Here is a 24,463-nt window from a genome sequence, read left to right as displayed (position 1 = left end):
AGTGTCACTGTCACCCAGCGTCTCCATCGAGCAGTCTCTGAAACACATGCTCTTGTTGTCGTTATAGTGGTTACCAGGTAAAAGAAAACACGCACTGGTGTGGAGATGAATTATTTTACAGATTTGGTGGTCCTTCCTGTTTATTATGGAAACTGCAACATAAATACTTACTGCCTAAATATTTGCGTTGAAAACCCCAGAACATAGGCTTGCAGGTGTTGAGAAGATTTCCTTTACCAAAATGGTAGGTTCTGTGCCTTCACCTGGACCGACCTTTGGGCGGGATTACAGCTTGGAGGGCAGAGCCGTGCACGGAAAGGCGGGGCCAATTTGATCGCGTCAGCGCGTAAATTATGATTAAGTTAGGTAAGTGCGTCAGGTGGGCAGAGAGAGATAAGTTAGACAGGACAGAGGCGAAGACGGAAGGGACTGGAGGGTGCGTGCTGATCCGATAATGGGAGAGCAGTGGGGCAGGTCAGAGATGGAATGAGAGGCTCGGTTCAACTCAAAAAAACGTTCTCAGTAGTTAACAGCTGGAGGAGTTATTGCAGTGTCTGAAAAGGAAACAGCAAAGCACCCGGGAGATAGTGAACCACCCCTCTACCTGACAGAAAAACATGTCTTGCCAGTTCAAGAAATACTAACCTACCCAAGGAAGAATGATGAGTAATTGCTAATCTGCTCAAGGAAGACTGTGCAGAGTTATTTAAACTGTTTGTGTGTATGAGAGAGAGAGAGAGAACTGGCTGTTTGCCCTTGTGCGAGTGTGCGAGAAACTGAAGAATAAAATCAGCCTGCCCATGGAAAAGAAGTAAATTGCCAGTCTATCTGCTGGGGACACAATTACCAACCTGTTGAAGTGAGAGGGGACAGAGATAAGCCAATGATTGTGATTGAGAAGTATTGCCATGCTTGAAAAAGTGTACTCAAAACATTGAAGCAGATCCCAGGCAACAGAAATCAGGACTGTGGATCCAGCTGCTTGAAGTGTGGTTTTTGAATGCACAGCATCTCTGAGGAGTTGAGTATGCTGCCTGCTGCAATGAAGAGATGGCTCCACAAACCGAAAGTAAGACAGTGTATATTCTGCACTCAAACTTTCCACTCTTCATCCCATTCACCTCTGCTATAATTTTAAAAGCTTGTACTTGTTTTTAATATTTTCTGTCCTTTGTCTAATGATTTTGGCCTTTCAGCTACTTTTATTTTTAAACTTGCAATTAGAATTCTAATCTGTAGCCTATTAAAATAGTGACTTAGTTTTGGCTTTTTGTTTAGTAGCTATTGGACAATTTAATCTTCTGTTTCCTTCACACAACAAAGTGCCCTCAAATTACTGTCCCTTGGTACACTCTACTGAGTGTGTCATAGCAGCCAGAGATTATTGGATGTCTCTTCTTATCTGCCTCCTTTTTTCCTGTTGGGAAGTGCCTGAACTACTTTCACTTTGGCTACTTGATCAGCAATGCATTCAAACTCCAGCATATCACATCACCTCAGTAGGTCATAAATTAAATTGACAAATGCAACAAGTTTATTTTAAAAAGGTTTGAAGTCCATTAATTGTCTTTTTCAGCACATTAAGTTGTAATTAACAAAACAGTATTCCTAAAATTGTGGAAGTAATATCTCATCTGGGAACAGGCAACAGGCAAATAAGGAGGAAGGGATTTCAAAATGACTTCCCTGAACCCAGCCTTCAATCCATATTTCTATTTGGTTTGAGATTAAATGGATATTTGTATCTGTGTCTCTTAATAATTTCAGTTGCTTGCCTAATACAAATATAAATCATGGTGTGGTGTCAAATGTGAATTGCATCACATTCATGGCCCTGGTCATAACTCAATAGCAAGTTCACTCATGAATTTTCATATCAACCCATTTGGCAGATATGAATCATCTTTCATGGTTCATCATTTTGTGTCTTTGCATGATGTGCACTAGGGAAAGTTGTCTAATTTGTAACCATTGGCTTTTGGAGAACTTAGTTGCCCAGGTTAGAGATATGTGCAAGAATTTGTTAACTGTGTATATGGCTGCTCTCTCTTGACCAGCGCACATGTAAAATGTGTGATTGGTTAGTTGATTCAATTTAACTAAAAGTAACTAGCTTTTTTTTCCCCCAGCCACTCCCTCCCTTGAACTCATGTAAACTCTTGGTTGGCAGAGTTCCATAAGAAACAATAGGCTCTCAGTACCTTCGCTGAGTAAGCTTTCATGTGTGATGAGTGAGTGTTACCAGAGCATCTGACCATGATGGGGCCGAGTACCTAAACCCAAATCCTGTTATTGTCCCACATCTATACATTCTGCATTTTCCAGTTGTTACCATTCAATAGCATTTGAGAACTCAACAGATTTATTTCCTCCCTCTTGTAGGGATGCAAGGCTAATTTAGGGTGTGCCTTTAAAAGGTGGAAAAGTTACATTCCTATTGAAATGTCATTTGGACTGAATTGATTGTGTAGTCGGGCCATAATTAACCTACCATAATTTCTTTGCTTTATCCCGATCTGTACGTTAAGCACAAGTAAATTTAATTTTGTTCTGATTCCTAACTCTTTTTAATACAACTTGCACAATTATTTGACATGCAAGTAGGACCTATTACTCATTTAAACTAATAGAATCACCTGAGGAGGCAGGGATCAACCATGTTGTGTTTTGACTTGTTTTATTTCTCCCTACCCTGTCAACATTTGATATTTCAATACACTGCATTCTTTCTATCAATTGCTGCACAAAAATGGAGAGATGTTTTTGGTCAATGGCCTTTTATCAGAACCTAAACAGTTCTGACTAAAGGCCAATTACCTGAAACATTAACTGTTTTTCATTCTCTCCGTAGATGCTGCCAGCCCTGCTGGGTATTTACAGCATTTTCTGTTTTTATGATTTTTTGGGTGTATACAAAACTAACTAACTTGTTTCTTATTGCAATTGATATATAATAGTTGCATATGTGTTAAGACCCTGCTACTAAATGCAACATTCTAATGTCAGGTGACTTCCAGTGGTACATTGACCCATCCCAAAAAATAACTTTCCATTGCAATGCTAGAGGTGCAGTACTGCTGATTGCAAAGATTAAAAAGCTGTTGCTGCTTGCACTCCTGCCACAGGCTGCTACTTTTTTTCTCTCGCAATAGATGGATGTATGTATTGTTTTACAGCGCGTACACACACACACACGCATACACATCTTTCCTTGATAGTTGGAAAGTTGGAAACAGAAACCTAAATTTGCAGGTAGAATTCTTCACCAACTGAGTACAATCACTTTTTCCTATTGCTGCTGCTGCTCAGAAATCCACACTACAATGCAAATGAGGTGAATTCCTCAGCATGTGGCCAATGACTGAAATTCCACAAGGAATATTGCACCATTTTCCCAATCTTGGAGCAGTTCAGTTCTGTGATTCACAGTTTTTGATAAATAGTGTTTATTAAGGGAAGGAGTTTTTGTTCAAGGGAATGGACTACATTCCTATTTTAGAGTCAAAATAAACTGTTTCTCAGTCAGGTATTTCATTAGTAGCCAAGCAGCATAGGTCACCCTACTCTTTCCCCGAACAAGAAGCCATCATTTCAAACAGTAAAGAGCACACTTGGATGAACTAGTGTGGTGTTTTCACTTCCATATCAGGCACTCTTGTCACGTTTTGAATTAGATTTTTTTCCTCATTGAAAAGTGAGAGTTTTGGGCTATTGGCCTTTACGTCTTTGAAACCAGGCTGTGAATGCCCAGACACTTGTACAGCTAGGAAAGGTGCAAGGCCTTTATTCTCTGGGCTGGCTTTCAAGGCAGGTCACAGATGAACCTGCTTCTAATGGGAGCAGTGGCTTTATGATTCCTGGTGACACATGGGGCCCCATAGTCTTCACCATTGAAGCCTAAGAAAAGAAAAGGTGAACATATTAATGGAGATCACTTCACTAACACAGCATTCTGATATAGGCTGGGGAATATGTACCAACTCATCACCTCCACCCCCAACATGGCAACACCTGCATCTCAAATCATAAAGCAAGTAGCAGCTAATGTTAATATTGACTGTCACTACAATTGCTATTAAAGGCAGAGTGCCTAAGATGGAAATATAGTGCTGTTCCTCAAGGTTAAATTGACGGTCAGAGTAGGAGGGGAAATTGAAGTGGAAAGCAACAGAAATGGACTGTGAAAAGGTAAGCGATAAATGAGCCTTTCAATTTTGATAAGTTTCCAGCAGGGGTGAGCAGGACGCAGCACCAACACACTCTCCAATGAAACAGTGAAAGGAGTCTGGGAAAGGACTTCAGTGGGAGTGTTCAGCATATTTACAAAAGATAGGCATTGCCAAAAGCCATGTGGGTTTCCACAGCAGGAATTTTTATTTGGAGGAAGTGAAAAGGTATTCAAGATAAGAACCAGTTCAGCCAGGCAGACAAGTATCGTCGTGATTAAGGATTGGTTGGGCCACTGTTGAAAGCAGGGCTGGCTTAGTGATGGCTGGAGGTGTAGAAGAACAATTGTACAACCACAGTGAAAAAAAGATGTGGATCCAAAAAAGAGGGAGAGAGTATCAGAAGAATGGTTGGTGTAGGTGAACAAATTGGTCATAAGTTGTTTATGACACTTCCTTAACTCTGAAAACATGTTGTCAACTCTTAAGGTAAACTAGTCAACAAATACTAGGCATTTTTGGTTGATCATTATGAAGTCTGCAGAGTAGGCGCCCTGATTACCAGTCTCTTGCTGTGTTGAGTTCTGAATAATTTTTCTAGGTATGAAATGATTGCACAGGTCCTAACAATCTTGCAGTCATTATGTGGTGATTTAATCAATTCTGTTGCCAGCAGGCCACAGAACTTCTTGAAGCACCTTGGGGTCGATTCTCAACCTGTCACCAGGGGTGTAAATGCAAATCTAGCTTTGGCCAATGAAACCTGTGGTTGAAATGCAATGAAAGTCAGTTTGTTCATTTTCATTGTGTCAGCAAATGTGCCGGGAAGAAAGGGCAAATGGTTTGGGTTTACAAAATCTTCCACAAGTGTGATGCATAAATGCTCTATTATTGACTAGTCAGAAGAACAGGGCAAGCCAGTTGAATGTACATTTTTTCTGTGTGGGGTATAATTTTTTTCAATGAGACAGACGGAAGGATTCTCTACTGCTTACAATCTTGGGTATCATGAAAAATTAAATCTGTCACATGATTTTGAGCTCCATTCCTCATCTGTGCAATGGGAAGATCATAGATGGCATTTGAGTACATGACACCTTTTTGCCTCCCTGAGTGCATTAGTTGGGAATATATCATATTTTGTGTGTACCAAATTCAAATCTTTGAAACATTAAAGAGAAAATAAACACATTTATTTGCTAAAATAACGAGTCTATCAATTGAGTTTGGCTCCACCTCCTGAATTTCATCAAAAATATTTAAATATCAGTAGTTGCAGAGGACTGGGCAACACATTGACCATTTTTTAAAAATATGCTCTTGGGATATGAGTGTCACTAGCAAGTCGACATCTATTACCTATCGATAGTTGGCCTTGACAAAGTGGTGGTGAGCCTTCTTGAACCACTACAATTTGTGTGGTGAAGGTACTCCCACAAAATTCTGGCACCTAGTTCAGACTTTGGATAAAATTAGGGCCATGTATAAAATTAGTTTGGGTAATTTAAACTGAGTAGTCAGAGCCAATAATGCTAAACCATTTGTAGTGGGCACTAAATTGGACTCTCATTTGGAGAGGTCTAGAAGCATGGCTGGTGTAAGACAAGGTAAGAATCACACTGGTACAGTAGAGGAGCTCCTTCTTGTTAGACCACTGACCGGGGCTCTGCCTGAACTTGAGATTAGTTGAAAAAGTCCCACTTCCTAAAATTAGATGTTCATCAATCTGGGTTTAACACTGTCTTGCTATACTTTGTCATGAGAAGAGAGGGAGCTGGTTGACACCCCTGGCTATAATACACGCTTTTTCTCATTTATGCAGTGGGAGTGCACCAATTTTGTTAAAACTTTACTGTATGATTCTCTTGTATACAGAATGGACAGTCATGCAGCAAGGGAAACAAGTTACAAATGCAAAATACTGTGGATGCTGGAAATCTGAAATAAAAACAAAATGCTGGAAATACTCAGCAGATCTAGCAATGCCTATGGAGAAAGAAACTGAGTTAATGTTTCGGGTCTGTGACCTTTCCTCAGATCTTCCTGATAAAACGTCACAGATCTGAAAGGGAAATAGTTATCGCTTATTGGACTACGGTACATACCTCCTTGCGATCTTGTGCAGAGGGCAACTGTTTTGAACTGAACACTTTGTACAGCCATGAGTTGGTGTTGATTTTCCCAAATATGTGAAGATGGGAAAGCTCAATTTCCAAGGGCCTGTCAGATTCTGATGGCTGTGATCTCTGCTGCAATGCATTGCATTTGTCTGGAAGCCTTTTAACTAAATAATATCTGTAAACCAATATATTGCACAAGTACATAGGAGCTAGATCTGTATCATGAAGTGTGAAGAGGTTCGAGCAGAACTATTTTTAAGTAAGTAGGCTCTTGGTTTAGAGATGCAGATGGGTTTATCTTAGCGATTTTGATTAAACTCATGATGGTGTTTTCCTTCTCACCTATTTATAACAGCATTTGATTTCAGCTTGAAGAGGAAGTATGTATTTTTATAACTGAGTGAATCAGTCATAAGAGTGTGAATTCGGGTTACTATTGTGTCTGTTTTATGTTAGGCAGATAGCATTGTGGATACTTAATGCGTTCAGTTGTCCTGTGTAATGATGCATAAATGTGATTGTTGCAGACTTAGTTGATTCCGATAAATATGAAAGATAATGGCTGCCAGAGGCTCCAAAAGCACTTTTGGTATGCTTTGTAAAAGCAGAGCTTGAAGCAAAGCTTCCCTTTGTCCCACTAGGTGTTTATCAACTCTGGAGTATTGACAGAGCTTTTTTAAAAATAAAATTTGGTGGCTTTCGTAAATGAAGATTATAATATATGATTTTAATAGTCACCCCTCCCCACCACCATCTAAAGAAAACTGAGAAAGTTATATTGTTGTATACAGGTGTTTGGGAAGGGTGCAGAGGAGGGCCACTAGACTAGACTAATTCCCAGTATAAAGCATATTAACTATCAAAATAGGTTGAAAGAATTGAGACTCTGCACTTTAGAAAAGCTTGGACTTAGTGGTGGTCTCAATGAGGTTTATAAGATGACAGAGGGAATAGATTGTGATAGTTTGTTCCAATAAAATGGACTAGGGATGACCAGGGATTACAGTTTATATTGTGTATGACCAGATCTAGGTTAGATGTCAGACAATAGTTCTTTTCCGAGAATAGTGGACCTCTGGAATTGGCTAGCATCTTGTTCCATGGATACAAATTTGCTGAATTTGCTTAAGAGCTGGACTTTCTTTTCTGATTGGGGTGAACATCACCTCTTGTGAAAGGTGGATATTTTGAGAATATGGGGCCAGAGTAATCTCTAGGCTAGTTTCAATCACCTAGATGGATTGAAGAGAAATTTCCCTGATGGGAAATTGGCCTGGGGTTTTATCTTTCTTCACCACACCAGGAGATCACGTTGTTTTGGGTGGGGTGGAGAGAGTATGCATTGTGATACACAAGATATTGCAATTGTGTAGGACAGGCTGGACAGACCAGAAGTTGTTCACCTGTCCATCATTGTTCATATATCTGAGGAGAAAGATGCACCCAGCTATCTCATTTGGATATGTTTGGTAACTTGCTACGGTAAAACAGTGGTAAAAATTCATTCATGTCCTGCCAGTCTGAGATTTGCTGGTTAGTACAACATGTCAACACATACACACCTGTGTTCATTGATACAACCCTGGACACAGATTCCCTCTAATTATTTACCTTTATGAAAATCCTTCTCAATCTTGAAATACCTTTTCTAAAATATTAAACCTGTTTAAGCTTTTTTATTTTAATTGTGAGGCCTAGTTCCTTTAGTAGTCCCCTAAAATGCCTCATGTGGGTGTACCTACGCCACATGGACTGGAGCACTTCAAGAGTTGGCTCACGACCACCTCAAGAGCAATTAGGGATCACAATTAACGTCGGCCTAGCCAGCAATGCCCACATCTGTGAAAGAATAATAAAACAAAATGTGGTAGCACCTTGTTGAACCTCTTCACCTTTTCTTTCGTATTTACAACCGTCCAAAAGTAGGTTCAAGGCTGGATACAATATTCTAACTATGGCCTAACCCATTACTTCATAAAGTATTAACATTGGTTTTTAGGTTTAACAAATAGGGGCACGTAACATATTTAAAAAATTATGTTTTTTTCAGTATTTCATCAACTTGTCCGAATACTTTTTAAAGATTTGTGTCTGAACCCATATGTGTTTTCTGTGTTTTTTTTTAAGTTTGATATTTAGTAAAATGGTGTAATTAAGTGTTTCATTTCTGATGCAATATTTAAACACTGGTTTCATTGTTTGCATGTATTAGGTTCTGATCCTGTACTGGGTTACAGTTCTTTTGTATAGGTTGTTTTTGGGATTGATGCCAGTGACCACTGATTACACTGATTCTGTTGCATAGGATGGTATGGAGCTGTTGCTCCAAAGGCTGCTGCATAAGCAGTGAGTTTTTAATAAAGCAAACTGACAATATGCAAAATGAATTGTTATCTCCAAATCAGGATCGTTATGATTTTTTTTTAAGGCGATCTGCACAGCTGCCTTGTAAACACAGCAAGTAATATGAGAATTCCTAAAGGGGCTTTTGTACCCTTAGATGATCTTATTGCAGAATGAGTCATGCACACAGATCACTGGACAAAGACCCCTGGTTGACTTTTCACTCTCTTAGGCTCCTTGGTAGTCTTTTTGTGGAATGACGTAGCACACTGCTGTCAACCATCTAATGTACTCCAGGCAATTTCTTGTGGCGTATACTCCTCACTCCTTCTGATGTTTTGCAGAATGGTGTTCTGAGTGCTATTTTTAAACCTGTGGAAAACAGGCTAGGGGTGGAGTTGTCCCAGATTTGCACTTGTGCGGTAGCAGGCAGGTGAAAGGATGGTTTATCCACCGGCTGCAATGGCGGCTTCTTTTGGGCTGTATTGTCCCAAACCCACCTCATTAATTATGCATTCCCGGGAAATACACTGTTTCGATGACAGGTGGGCTCCGAGTTGTGCCCCCTCCCGGCCATCACCTTGCCACTTCATAACGGCGGGCACAAAATTTAAAGTACAGCCACGCACATGCCTCTCCATGCTTCCAGCCCAGGACTGCTGCAATAAGACATGGCTCCGAAAGGCAAGAAGACTGCAGTCCCCAGGTTTAGTGACACATCCATCGAGCACCTTTTGGGTGCTGTGGAGGCCTCCTGTGATGTCCTCTACCCAGCTCTGGCAGCAGGAGGGGCAGCAACATTACCACTCTGGCTTGGTAGGCGATGGCAGTGGTGATCAGTGCCAGCATTGCACAGAAGAGGTTGGCCATCCGATGCAGACAGCGGATGAATGATCTCATTCGTACCACTAGAGTAACGCAGCCATCTCATCACTTTTTTAAACTCACACACTCTAGCCCATCACACATTCACTGGCATCTCACTCACTGCCAGTTCCAGGAACATCACCACTCACTCTTTCACACACACTCTCACATCTCCATCTGGCCTCATCTCCTCTGGATACTGCTTCCTCAGCCCTCACCATCTTGAGGCCAGTCGCACAGGTCAACTTGTCCTCCACACAAGCCCTACCCCTTATCCACTACAGCCTCTTCCCTTGCCTGAGGCCACTGCTCCCCCTTCCTCAAACAAACCCTAGCTCTGTAACTGTACAAAGCCACCTCCACCTAATGGCTGGTCTGGTAGATAGATGCCTGCCTGTGACACCCGCCCCTAAAAGTGATGTGGTGCTGTTTACAAAGCCTGGCGCTGATGGCCACGAGTGCTGCCCAAAGCTAGGTAGACAAGTAAACTTCAACGTCCCAAGAAAAGTGCAGCTCACCAGGTGCATGTCACTAATGTGCAGTTGTGAAACATGTTGGTGTGCAATCACGCTGACGTGCATGGACGATCCAGCATTGGGGGATGAGTCCAGCAGGCTAGCCTTATAAAGGTATGCAGTTGTATTACAATGTGGTTCCCAACATCCGATGGTGGGAAACGTGGCCTGCCATTGACAGGCTGAGCGAACGATCTCAAACTGGTTTCACAACATCGTGATTTTTGGCCTCCTCGCCATATTGTCCGCTCACGCTGCCGAGCAGTGCCCGACGCCAGCAGGCATGGAAAATTCCACCCTAGCACTTTCCAACTGGTGACGCTTGAAACTTCCTGTACCTATAGCTTTCTGGTTCACAGTCTTATACTGGCTGCAGAGTAGTTGTGGCTGATTTGGTAATGTAGCAAGTCAGAACTCAAAACCTTTGTATTGTCTATTTCCAGCCATGGATAATACAAGTTGTTGATTTCAACTGCACAACTGAGGGAAACACATTGATGAGATGGTTATTTCCTCAACCTTCCCCACATGGGCTGTGCCTCAGTAAAGGTCAGTCATTCAGTCAAGCTCCCTTCATTTTGGTCAACCAGTAGAATGGTATTGGCAAAGCTCTGGGGATAGGTTTTTGGCTGGCGGCTTCTCAATCTTCTAAATTCTAGAGAATATAGGCCCAGTTTCCTCACAGGACCATGCCACCAGCCCATGAATCAAGCGTGGTGAACCTTTGTTGTTTTCCCTCTATGACAAGTATATCCTTCCTTGGGTAAGGAGACCAAAACTCTCTGCAGTACTCCAGTTACAGTCTTACCAAGGCTCTGTACAATTGCAGCAAGACATCTTTGTTTGGCACTCAAATCCTCTCGCAATAAAGGCCAACATACCATTTGCCTTGCTAGTTGCTTGTTGCACCTGCATGTTAGCTTTGTGCCTCATGAGAAAAGACATCCTGATCCCTTTGGACATCAGCACTTCCCAAGCACTCTCCATTTAATAAATGCTCTGCGTTTCTGTTTTTCCTACCAAAGTGGATCACTTCACATTTTTCCACGTTATTTTCCATCTGCCATGTTTTTCCCCATTCACTAAGCATCTCTAAATTCCCTTGAAGCCCTTTTGCATCCTCCTAACAACTCCCATTCTAACCAAATTTTGTTTTTTCAGCAAACTTGGACATATTACATTTGGCCCCCACATACAAATCATTGATAGAGATTGTGACTAGCTGGGACCCTTGTGCTACCCCACTAGTCACAGCCTGCCAGCTTGAGAATGACCCATTTATTCCTACTCTTTATTTTCTGTCCAATTAATCAATTCTCAATCCATGCCTGTATGTGCTCCAATTTTGCTTACTAATCTCCTGTGTGGGACCTTATCTGAAAATCCAAATACACATATTCACTGGTTCTCCCTTACCTATTCTTCTAGCTACATCCTCTAAAAAAACTACGACAGGTTTGTCAAATATGTATTCCCTTTCATAAATCCTTGTTGACTCAGAAAATAATGGTAGGATTGGCAAAGTGTCCTGTTTTCACATTGTCACATCCTTTATAATAGATTCTATCATTTTCCCTACTACTGGTGTCAGGCTAACAGGTCTGTAGTTCCTGTGTTCTCCAGCTCTCCCTCCTTTCTTAAACAGTGGGGTTACATTTGCAACCTTCCAATTTGCAGGTACAATTCCAAATCTATAGAATTTTGGAAGATGACCACCAAAGCACCCACTATCTCTACAGCTGCCTCTTTCAACGTTCTGGTACGTAGATCATCAGGTCCAGGGGATTTATCAACTTTCGGTTCTGTTAATTTCTCCAGTACTACCTTTTTGCAAATTTCTTTCTTTTCCTCATTCCCGCTAGTCCCATGGCTCTCTAGTATTTGCTGGAAGATTTTTGTATCTTCCTCTATGAAGACAGGCACAAAAGCCTTGACAGAAATCTTTGTATCCTCACTGGCTATGGGTGAGGTCCCAGAGGACGGGAGAATGGCCAATGTTGTTCCATTGTTTAAGAAGGGTAGCAGGGATAATCCAGGAAATTGCAGGCTGGTGAGCCTTACATCAGTGGTAGGGAAATTATTGGAGAAGATTCTTCGTGACAGGGTTTACTACCATTTGGAAGCAAATGGGCGTATTAATGAGAGCCAGCATGGTTTTCTGAAGGGGAGGTCGTGTCTCATTAACTTGATCGAGTTTTTCGAGGAAGTGACAAAGATGATCGACGATGGAAGGGCAGAGGATGTTATATACATGGATTTCAGTAAGGCCTTTGACAAGGTCCCTCATGGCAGACTGGTACAGAAGGTAAAGTCGCACGGGATCAGAGGTGAGCTGACAAGATGGAAACAGAATTGGCTTGGTCATAGAAGACAGAGGGTAGCAGTGGAAGGGTGCTTTTCTGAATGGAGAGCTGTGACTAGTGGAGTTCTGCAGGGAACAGTGCTGGGACCTTTGCTGTTTGTAGTATACATAAATGATTTGGAGGAAAATCTAACTGGGCTAATTAGTAAGTTTGCAGACGACACTAAGGTTGGAGGAGTTGCAGATAGCGAAGAGGATTGTCAAAGGATACAATGGGATATAGATCGGTTGGAGGCTTGAGCGAAGAAATGGCAGATGGAGTTTAATCCGGACAAATGCGAGGTAATGCATTTTGGAAGGTCTAATACAGGCAGGAATTATACAGTAAATGGCAGAGTCCTTAAGTGCATCGGCGGGCAGAGGGATTGGGTGTACAGGTCCACAGGTCACTGAAAGTGGTAACGCAGGTGGATTAGGTAGTCAGGAAGGTATTTGGCATGCTTGCCTTCAATGGCAGGGGTATTGAGTATAAAAGCTGGGAAGTCATGCTGCAGCTGTATAGAATCTTGGTTAGGCCACACTTGGAATATTGCGTGCAATTCTGGTCATCACATTACCAGAAGGATATGGAGGCGTTGCAGAGGGTGCAGAGGAGGTTTACCAGGATACTGCCTGGTCTGGAGGTTATTAGCTATGAGGAGAGGTTGGAGAAACTTGGATTGTTCTCACTAGAGCGATGGAGATTGAGGGGTGACTTGACAGAAGTTTACAAAATTATGAGTGGCATGGATGGATTAGATAGTCAGAAGCTTTTTCCCAGGGTGAAAGAGTCAATTACTAGGGGACATAGATTTAAGGTGAGAGGAAAAAACTATAGAGGAGATGTGCGGGGCAAGTTTTTTACGCAGAGGGTAGTGAGTGTCTGGAATTCGCTGCCAGAGGAGGTGGTGGAAGCAGGTACGATAGTGGTGTTTCAGAGGCAGCTTGACAAATACATGAATAGGATGGGAATAGAAGGATACAGACCCCGGAAGTGCAAAATGTTTTAGTTGATGGGCAATCTGATCGGCGCAGGCTTGGAGGGCCAAACGGCCTGTTCCTGTGCTGTACTTTTCTTTGTTCTTTGTTCTTTTGTTTATTTGGTTTCTCGGTCATTTCCTTATTCCCCATTATAAATTGCCCTGTCTCTGCCTGTAGTGGGCCCATATTTGCCTTCACTAATCTTTTCCTTTTTCCATACGTATAGAACCTTTTACAGTCCATTTTTATGTTTATCGGAGATAGGAAGTGAATATGTTGATTGACCTTCTTAAAAGAAAAACGGGAAACTTTGCGAGATATATCCTTGAGACAATGCAAGTACATTTTTAAATATACTAAAGTAGATTTTCTTTTTTAATCCTGCAACTAACCAAGATGATAAGAGCCCACCTAAGGGAATTGAAACTAGCAAATACAAATCTAAAATGAATACTGAAGTATTAGTTCCAACAATGATTTTATTAGTATCACAAGCTAACAGTAAAGGTTTAGATGCCCTGCCTCTGAGGTGGAACTATGTTCTAACAAAAAAAAGGTCTAGAACTGGAATATCAACCTTCTTTCTCCTAGCCCTAGATGTTGAAGAAGAAATTGTTCCCGCCCACCCCCCTCCTTGCTGTAAAGAGAGTGGATACATAGGTAAGGTGTTAAGTTAGGAGAGTCAATGCACAGGCCAGAGGGCTGCAGAGTGTCCAAGAGAAAAATGAGACATTGTTCCTGAAGCTTGCGCTAAACAGACTTGGAACAATGTGAGGTCAAAGACTGTGGTAAAGTGGAAATGGAAGGGGAGTTAAAGGAATGAGTCATGGTGAAGTCAAGGTTAACTTGGGGACAGAATGCAATTGTTCTGCACAACTGTCTCCTAATCCTGGTTTCATAGGAAACTGCACTGAGCAGTGAGTACAACATACTTGAGTGGAGGAATACACTGAGGTTATTGTTTAATACGGAAGAAGTGTCCTGGATAATGTGCAAGAGTAAGTGAATAAATGTTGCATCTGGAAGTTGAAGTGGTGGAAGAGTGTGCAAGTATATTTCTTAGAGTTCCTCCAAAAGATTGACGCGGACAGTGAGGTGTGTTTGGTGGCAGCACAGCCTTAGAGGTGGTGGAAAATGAGTTGACAAATACAGAAGCTGATGGATTAGAAAGGTTGGACAAGGAAGATCCTGCCATTAATTTAAGGGGTAATGGTGTAATGGCAACACTACTGGATTAGTAACCAGAGGGCCAGGCTAATCTCTGGGGACACATGTTCAAATCTATCATGGCAGTTGGTGGAATTTAAAATCAATCAATAAATCTGGTATATAAAGCAAGTCTCAGTAATGGAGATCATGAAACTATCATCGATTGTTGTAAAAACCCATCTGGTTCACTCATGCCCTTTAGGGAAGGAAATCTGCCACCATTACATGGTCTGGTCTACATGTGGCTGAAGACTCGCAGCAATTTGGTTCACACTGCCCTCTGAAATGACCTAAGAAACCACTTGGTTCAAGGGCAATTAGGGATGGGCAACAAATGCTGGCCCTGCCAGTGATGCCCATGCCCTGTGAAAGAATAAAGAAAAAAAGAGGAGGTGAGAGCTGTGACACAGAAATGGGATCATTGTCAATCTCCAAGAGTAAACCATAGTTGAGAAATAAGGTGAGGAGCCTTTATGCAGAAGGCTACCATCGGCAAGGAATTCAGGAAGAGGAAAGTCCGAAGTGGATCAAGAAGTTTGAGTGGAAAGTCAAAGCAGAGCTAATGAAGTTCTCTAAATCTGGAAGCAACAGTCGTAAATGTAGTAGACGGAGAGATCAGGAAATTGACCTGGGTAGGATTAGAACAAAGCATATTCCATATAACCTGAAAGACATACATGGCCAGACCTCCCACTATCTTGGCTACCCATACATTGCTTTGAGATGTTTTTAATGTCTTCTCATTCTCTTAATTAGATTTAATAAACGATCGCATTGTTTCTTGCTTTTCTTTTAAGCAGATGATGCATTATTCTAACCACTGACTACAACTGATTTAACCTATTGTTTCCGCACCCACTTTTAATGCCCCCTCAATTCTGTGTGAAAATGCATGTTCGTTTCCAATTCTAATGAAAGGTACGTACCCCAGACATCAACCTGTCTTTTCTCTCTATGTACGTTGGTCAGTCTGCTGTATATTTTTAGTTGTTTGGTTTTTCTAGACTTCAAACATTTGGGAGTTATTTGTCTTTTTATTTCTGCATATAACTACCGTTATTCTTTGTTCTTGTGTTATCCTCTCACTAAGATCGTGCTAACAATTATTGGTTGGTGATCACTAATTCTATTAAATAATGGTTATGAGCCTTTGTTACCTTTTGGAAATGTAAAGAGTGTATATCGGAGGGAAGGGAGATCAAAAGCAATTGTGAATTGTGCAGTATAATTCTTCAATGATTGTCATAATGGACTGCATTACCCTTTTTGTACAAACAGCTTCAGTTTTAATTAAAAGTATGACTGTTTTCATAACATGATTCTTGGAACCAAGCAAACTGTAAGTTTGTGATTTGACACAAACAGGTGTGTCTCAATGCAACTTTTAAATGCTGCTTATAACAAAGCTGTTTCAGAAATAAATATGCCGGGATACTTTGTACTCCTGGCAATTGGACATTGTTCTCTATAATATTTTAAAACTTCATGGAGAACTTTAAACACGAAACAAAGCAGGAATTTAATTCTAACACAATTGAATGAATAAGTATAAAGATCATGGAGGTAAAGTCTTTATTATTCAAGCATGTTCAAGCTGTAGGTGGCTTCATTGTCTTCTGAGGGTCCTCTCAGTACTGGAGAGTCTGATGTGAGATTGACATGACCATCCTCAGATCTGGCAGTTCATGTTGTCATTGTTGGTGTTTGGGGGAACCTCTGCAACAGCGTCACTTCTGACCTTCCTCTGGGCATGTTGGATGTTGCAAGTTTGCTGTAGATGGTCCTCAAGGCATGCTGAACCAAATTTCAGTGTTTGCTTTCAAGTGGGCTGGTTGGCCGTAGTGTTTTCCCCAGAGAGGTGGTCTGCAGTGCAAAAATTTGTAAGAGCTTTCTTTAGGTTGTCTCTATATCATTTGTACTGACCTCCTTGATGTCGCTTGCATGAAGAGCAAATATTGTACTTAAGCTGTGGATCTTACATTTCAACAGATACCAAAATCTTTTTCCAATCCAGTATTTTTACTGGATCATACAATATTTTTAAGGCACCTTCAAAACCCCTCTACCTACATTGAAATGAAAGTCTTGAATTAATAAAGCACCATTCATGAATGACCTTGGGACATCTCAGTCCTTCAGAACCAATTAAATAATTTTGAATTGTGGACAATGTAGAAATCCTATAATTATTTTTCAAATAGTACTCTGGGATATTTTAATTCCACCTGAGAAGGTGGGCAATTTAACATCTCATCCAAGAGGCAACACCTCTGACCATGTGGTGCTCCCTTAATACTGCACAGGAGTTTGTTTCAGCACACATTATATGCTCCGGTTACTGGAATAGAACTTGAACCCACAATCTTCAGATTCCAAGACAAGAGTGCTGCCACTGAGCCACAACTAAATCCTGATGATGAAGGTTAATCTCTTCAAGAATAAAAACAACTTTCTTTTGGGATCAATGGTGAGATGAACACAATTACAAATCTTTATGAAAAGTGATAGTTTGGCATTTCTTTCTTATCTAAACTCCTGGAAGGTCCTAGTTTCTTTTCTGCTGTAGTTATATTGCTTATTCTGGAATAGTGTTGCTGCCAAGGTATTACTGGCTATGGTAGTTTGCATTTTGGAGTATTGGAAGATGTTATGATTACTTGTACTGTTTTAGATATTTCAATGATAACAATTTGCATCTATAAAGCTGGTTAACAAATTAAAATGCCCCAAGGCATTTTACAGGAGCATTATAAAACAGAATTTGACACTGAGCCATGTAAGGAGGTATTGGGCAGATTACCAAAAGCTTCATCAAAGATGTAGGTTTCAAGGAGCCTCTGAAAGGAGGAAAGAGAATTAGATAGGCAGATTATAACAAATAGGAACTGGGGTAGGCCACCTAGCTCTTCGAATCAGCTCCATCATCCAATGGAATCATGGCAGATCTTCTCACTTAACTTCACCTTGCTGCTCTATCCCAATCTCCCTTAATTCCCATAGTACCCAAAAATCTACTGCCTTGGCTTTGAATATACTCTGACTAAGCATCCACAGCCCTTTGGGGTAGAGAATTCCAAAGATTTACAGCCCTTTTGAGTGAAGAAATTTCTCCTCATCTCAGTGCTAAGTGGTTGACCCTTTTAATCCGAGATGGTAACTGTGTTTTCTCGAATTCCTAGCCAGGAGAATCATTTCCCAATGTCTACCATTTTGTTGATTGAGTGATCGATGGGATGCTAATTGGCTGGGCTGGATTTGTCCTGCGTTTTGTGGACAGGACATCCCTGGGCAATTTTCCACAATGCCAGTTAGATGCCAGTGTTATGGTTATACTGAAACAGCATGCCTAGGGCATGGCAAGTTCTGGAGCACAAGTCTTCAGTACTATTGCCAGGATGTTCTCTGGGCCCTTAGCCTTTACAGTCTCCAGTGCCTTCAGCTGTTTTGTAATATTATGTGGAGTGAATCAGATTGCCTGAAGGGGATCTCTGGAGGAGGCCGAGATACACTCAGCACTTCTGGCTGAAAATGATTACAAATGCTTCAGCCTTGTCTTCTGTACTGATGTGCTGCGTTCCCTCAGAATTGAGGATGGAGATATTTGTGGAGCCTCCACCTCCAGGGATTTTTAAATTGTTCACCAGGTATCCCTGGTGCTACTCCTGGCATGCTCTCCTGCACTCTTCATTGAACCAGAGTTAATCCTCAGCTTGATGGTAATGGTAGAATGGGGGATATGCCGGGCCATGAGGTTAGAGATTGTGGTTAAATATAATTCTGCTACTGCAGATGGCCCATGGCGCCTCATGGATGCCCAGTTTTGAGTTGCTAACTCTATCCCATTTGGCACGTTGGTAACGCCACACAACACAATGGAGGGTATCCTCAATGTGAATGTGAGAATTTGTCTCCATAAGGACTGTGCAGTGGTCACTGCTACCAATACTGTAATGGAGAGATGCATCTGTGACAGGCAGGTTGGTGTGGACGAGGTCAAGTAGGTTCTTCGCTCTTGATGGTTCCCTTGCCACCTATGGCAGACCCAGACTAGCAGCTATGTCCTTTAGGATGCGGCCAGCTCTGTCAGTAGTGGTGCTACCGAGGCACTCTTGGTGATGAACAGTGAAGTTCCCCACCAACAGTACATTCTGTACCCTTGCTACCCTCAGTGCTACTACAATTGGTGATCAGCTTGGAATACTGACCCATCAGCTGAGTGGGGTGCAGCATGTGGCAATCAGCAGGAGGTTTCCTTGCCCATGTTTGACTTGATGCCATGAGACTTTATAGTGTCCAGAGTCAATGCTGATAACTCCCAGGGCAACTCCCTTCTAACTGTATACCACTGCGCCACCATCTCTGCTGGGCCTGCCTGCCAGAGGGACAGGACATATCCAGGAATGGTGATGGCGTTGTCTAGGAAATTGTCTGTAATGTATGATTCTGTGAGTGTGAATGTATCCGGCTGTTGCTTGACTAATCTGTAAGACAGAGTAACTTTGGCGCCAGCCCTCAGATGTTAGTAAGGAGAACTTTGCAGGATCTGTAGGACTGTTTGCCATTTCATCTCTGATGCTGGGTGGTTTGTCCGGTTTCATTCCTTTAGTCTTCACTCAGCTGTATCAAACTGCTCTGGTTTGCTAGGCCCTTTCAGAGGACACTTAAGAATCAACTATGGTTCTGGAGTCATGTGTAGGCCACACCAGGAAAGGACAGCAGATTTCTTTCCTTAAAGGGCATTAGTGAACCAGATGGATTTTTACAACAATCGGCAATTACTGAAACTAGCAATTAGGTTTATTAATTAAATTTAAATTTCACCAGCTACCATAGTGGGCATATATGAAGCCCTGTCTCCAGAGCATTAGCCTGGGCCTCAAGATTACTGGCCTGGTGACAGTACCACAATGCTGCCATCTCCCCCTAATTTCCAATTTGAGATATTGTAAGAATAGTATGGATGTATTATTCTGAGATTTTAATTTTTAACAGTCTGTTAATTTTGAGGGTATATACATAGGCTGACACCATCCTAAAGAGGAAGTACAAATTCAGAAATTTTAAATATTGAAAGAGTCAAAAATTAATATGAAATCTAGCTGAACTCCAGATTTGGCATCAGGAAATCAGGAGGGTAAAACATCAGATGTGTTTACATTTTGTTACTTAAATTTCTCATTAAGTTTTGGTTTTTATTTACACCTTAAGGGACGCCTTCTTAAAAAAAAATACAGGTGCTTGGAGGGAGCTACAATTATCTGATCTTTTGATCTAAGTGATGTACAAACTCAAACACACTGATTATATGCATCGGTTAGGATTGCTGTCACATTCCTTTGATTCCGTTAGTCTTGTTTTTCTTTTTGAGGATTAGCAATTTAGTTAAATTTTAATATTCTCCATCTTTCCATTTGCTGGGACAATCCTCTGTACAGACTGGCAACCCATAACATTCCGTGTTATGATTTGCAGGATGGTTTATAATTTGAGTTTGTATATGAAGAAGTAACAGTTGAATTGTGGTGAATAATGCACCTTTTATAAGGATGTACATAGCTATAGATGACATCAAGAGCTCTACTTAAACTCTGGATCAAGTTACTATTCTTCTGTTGGCTGTTATTTTGAGAATGCATGGATTGTTTATGTGCAGAGAACTCCCTAACCGGTTGTCATTTATTCAGAAGTTTTTGGCTCTGCTGCAAAATGAATTCCAATGAACCTGTTGGTTGTTCAGTAAAGAGCCAGGATCCTATTGCTATGAATCACTGCCCAAGTTAAGATGTCTTTTCATGTGCTACAATAGGGTGTTGTGGTGAGATGATCTCGCTGGATTATTTCTGTATTTTGACACTTGTATTTTGTATATTTTCAGAGGTCCAACCCACATCCATTGGCTCAGTTCTTCTATGCAGATAAGGAAGTGATTCAAGTGACGTCTGAGCTGAATAACGTGAATCTGCACAATGACCCCCAACAATATATGGTACAACTAAATAATCTTCGGGCCAGGCAGGTCAGTGACTTAGACTTGGACTCATGCAGACAATCTTGTGTGGTAGAGCTAATCCAATTTCATTTTGCACATGCTAGACGCTTAAACAAATTATGGATATTATCCAAACTTAAACATAGTGGAGGTTACAAACTTGGTTATAGTGATCAGGCTTTTAGTGCTTTCAACTTTTTTTATTTTGCCGGGCAATATTCCAAAAAAATTGTTAATAAAAATTGAAATATTTCTGAGAATAAATGTAAACATACTGCAAAATCCCAGTTGGAATATTTCTAAAGGTACCTGTTACACACCTCAATTTAGTCTAGTTTTGCAACTACATCAGACACCTTCCAAACCCACGACCACTACCACCTCGAAGGACAAGGACAGCCAATAGATGGGATCACCACCACCTGGAAGTTCCCCTCCAAGTCACTCACCATCTTGACTTGGAAATATATCACCATTCCTTCACTGTAGCTGGGTCAAATGAGAATGGAATAACATGTTTGTGATGATATAATACATTATCTCCTTGTGTGTCCTGTTTAAGGCTAATGTACCCAACATATTATTAGTTCTAAAATGAACCTAACCTCTAGATCTACAGGGCTGGATTTTTGTTGCCAAGGTAAGTATCGGGAGTCAAGAAATTTCCTGGCTCAGTGCACCTGCCCTGGAGTGAAAAGTACCCCAAATGGCACAATTTTCACTCTGGAGGGGCGGGCACAGCAGAGTTGGGCCTGCTCCCCCCAGACGCAGATCGGAATTGGCCACAGAGGCTGCTGAGTGCCAAGGCAGTATGTTTAAAAGGCCCTCCTTGGTTTTCTGGGACTTTCGTCTGAATTTTCTAAAATATTAGTGAGGGGGCACCTTCGTGTTGAAGCCCTAATCCAATGTCCCTGCTTTTTACTTCCTACTTTGCTGGCTGCGAATTCTTCAACTGATTAGCTGATCCATCTCCCTAAGGTCTTGCTCTGTTCCTGGATACCACAACCCCCTGTGGAAGGTGTTGAATTCAAACTGGTAGTGGAATAGAGGAAGCTGCACACTAGAACCCACTAAAAATTTGCGAATAGCTTTTATCAACATCAGTGGTGAGCACCATTCCTATGCCACTGACTGCAAAATCTGGATCCTTAATGTTTAGAAAAAATGGACTTTGGCTGGAAAAAGAAATGCCTCCTTTTTTTTTGTTGTAGATCCTAACTCCAGGCAAGAGGCGGTTGTTTTATGTTGTATTTTGCAGTACTGGTTTTCCTGTACTTTGTTACAAGCCCCATGGAGACCAAAAATGTTTTTTTTAAAGGAAGATGGATTTCACAGCTACCAATGGAAATTACTGAAGGACAAGATTTCATGTTTTAAGACTTAACTGTAACAAACAAATCAAAATCAACAAAGATCAAACACTACTTAACAGGAAACTAATGCAACAACTTAAAGAAAACGTACTTTTGCATTAACTAATTAAGTCAGTTGAATTTGCCACATGGCACGTTTTTACTTTATGCTATGTTTCTGATTAATGGGTAACAATGCAAGATTAAGTCTCGAAGTACTCCTGGCTTCCAACAGGCTCACTTCTCCCTGCCACATCAAGTCAAATCTTTCGATGTCTTTTGAAAACTGTTCCACCAAGACAAAGTATTTCAGATCCAACTTCCACCAGAAAGGCTCACCTCAGTGACTCCTGTTCCTTAAAACTCAAAGTCCCATCTGTCTCTTCCCTTCCTTTTGAACAGCAAAGTAACTTCTCCAAACATTCTGCTTGGTTGTTAGCACAAAAACTGTTCACCCTGCTCTTCATAGCAGAGGCTGCTGCTTCCCTCCGACAGCAGTAATTTCTTTGGTCTCCCTGTGGGTGGAATCATCCCAGATTTGATCTAATTGCGGCAACGGGCAGGAAAAAGAACGTTTTACCTGCTAACTGTAATGGCGGGTTTTCACACCATATCATCCCTTTCCCACTTCATTAAATATGCATTCCCAGGAAACATGCCAGGCCACTAGTGGGACGTCCTCTGATTCATCCACCCCGCCATCACCTCAGTTCTTCAATAAATCTGATACCATATTTAAAGACCATTCCTACAAAGAGTTAGCACTCTTCAAGGGATAGGAAGCTACTGGGAACTGATGGCTGTCAAAGGAAAGAAATGTGCTGCCCCCAGATTTAGCGACACCTCCCTGAAGTGCCTACAGGGTGCAGTGGAAGCCTGAAGCAATGTCCTCTAACCCGGTCTGGGCAAAGGCCAGTAAGCAAGGTCATCAATCCAGCATGGGAGGCGGTGGCAGTGGTTGTCACGCCAATGCCCTGAAAAAGAGGATAGCCATCCAGTGCAGGAATAAGATGAATGGTCTCATCTATTCTGCCAGGGTAAGTCACACTTCTCATCACTTTCAACTCTCACACTCGCAAACCCGCCACACATCCGCAGGGATCTCACACCTCAAGGGACAACACCACTAACTCTCACACACACCCTCACATCCTCACAAGTCTCATATCCTCTTGAGCTCGCGTCCTCATTCCATCCATGGCTCTGCCCACCACACAAACATTCCATGCAATGCCATGTGTCCTGCTCACATTCTCTCCATCTGTTTTCATGCAGGAGAAGCTGGCTCACAACAGCAGGAAGAGGTCATAGACTGAGGGGCGGCGGAGCAGCACAGTGACCCACATTAGACCCCTCACTCACTTTGAGGAGCGTGCCATTGTGCTGACTGGTGAGGACGTGGCCTGTGCCTGCAGTGATAGTGAGGTCAGCGGTGAACACCATGTGGGGATCCTGCTACATCATTCTTCCCTCAACACAAATATGAGTGTGCTCTCTCCTACTTTTAACTCTGCTGCCATGCACTACTTTGGTTCACAGGGAGCTCTGCCAAGCGACCAACACCCTCAGCCAGCTAATCCCTCAACTCCATCCACGTCCTTGCCTCCAGCCAAGAGGACACCACCTCCATTGAAAAGCTGGAAAGAAGCTAGAAAACCCATCACTGTGCTTACCCACACCCTCCACCAGAGCAGAGAGAGACACCTCAGTGGGACCTAGATCGAGAGCAGGCTTGGGTTCACAATCTGGTGGTCACTACACAGACATGTATCTGCAGCAGGAGGAGGCAGGTTCAGCGAAGCTGCCTGGCACACTGAGGACTGTCGGGGAAGAGGCATCTGTGAGGCCCAAGACAGATGAGCCTCTGGAGTCAGCAGAAGGCAAGGGAACATCACTCAGAGCTGCTGGAAGCCCTCAACAGAGTGACAGGCAAGTTGGAGGAGTGGTGTTCACAGTACGCATGTGGAGGTCTCATGGGAAGGATGGCAGATGCCATGGAGACCCTGGTCCAGCAGAATGCGGAGATGTGTGCAGACCTGCACTCCATCACATAGCCATGGGTGAGTTCCTGTAGTGGCAACAAGAGAGAGAAATGGGGCACCTCAACTTCCTTCCTTCTGCTCAAGGATTCAAGCTGGAGCCCTCAGGCACCTCAAGGGAGGAGGAGCAGCAGCTGGACACCCCTGGGTCATCCACTCAGGAATCTCAGAGGCTGTCCTCCTCTGAGTCCCCTTTGCCTGTGAGCCCCTCAACCTCATCCTCTGTCACCACAGAGGAGCAATTGGCCCAGAGGAAGCAAGCCATAGCCAGCTGGGGTCCTGAGGACCCGGCTGTCTAGAGGACCCATGCCAAAGTCATCAGAGGTAACAGGGCCAACCATTGCACAGGCCGTCTCCATCCCTGCTGCAGATGTCAGAGCAGCACCTAGAAGAAGTGGTAAACTTAGAAAAGTTAAGAATTTCTGATTATAAGTTGCTGCACAGCTGAACACATTTTGTTACTTCATAATCTGAAAATATATTCGCTTTCACTGAGTAATGTGAAAAGTTGTCTTTCAGCTTCATTTACAGGCTTCACAAG

The 24,463-nt window shown here is 42.2% G+C and overlaps 1 protein-coding gene across 7 annotated transcripts in view; it reads left to right on the top strand.

Annotated features, from left to right (window-relative positions):
- Positions 1–404: 404 nt before the first annotated feature.
- Positions 405–24,463, top strand: part of LOC121280937 (lateral signaling target protein 2 homolog) — a 68,497-nt gene continuing 44,438 nt past the window's right edge. For 3 of the 7 annotated variants that reach the window (XM_041193388.1, XM_041193381.1, XM_041193384.1), the window contains exons 1-2: positions 405–1,069; positions 20,418–20,558. In XM_041193388.1, the coding sequence (XP_041049322.1) occupies positions 1,001–1,069; positions 20,418–20,558 (210 nt within the window). In that variant the 5' untranslated portion in view covers positions 405–1,000. Of the gene's footprint in view, positions 1,070–4,539; positions 4,656–20,417; positions 20,559–24,463 lie in introns of those variants that run through there. The other 4 variants (XM_041193382.1, XM_041193387.1, XM_041193386.1 and 1 more) reach the window with 4 other exon arrangements.

The sequence above is a fragment of the Carcharodon carcharias genome, chromosome 8 (genome assembly GCF_017639515.1).
Source record: "Carcharodon carcharias isolate sCarCar2 chromosome 8, sCarCar2.pri, whole genome shotgun sequence".
Taxonomy (NCBI): domain Eukaryota; kingdom Metazoa; phylum Chordata; class Chondrichthyes; order Lamniformes; family Lamnidae; genus Carcharodon; species Carcharodon carcharias.
Note: the sequence above shows the minus strand (reverse complement) of the source record. Positions and strands in the feature narration are given on the sequence as shown.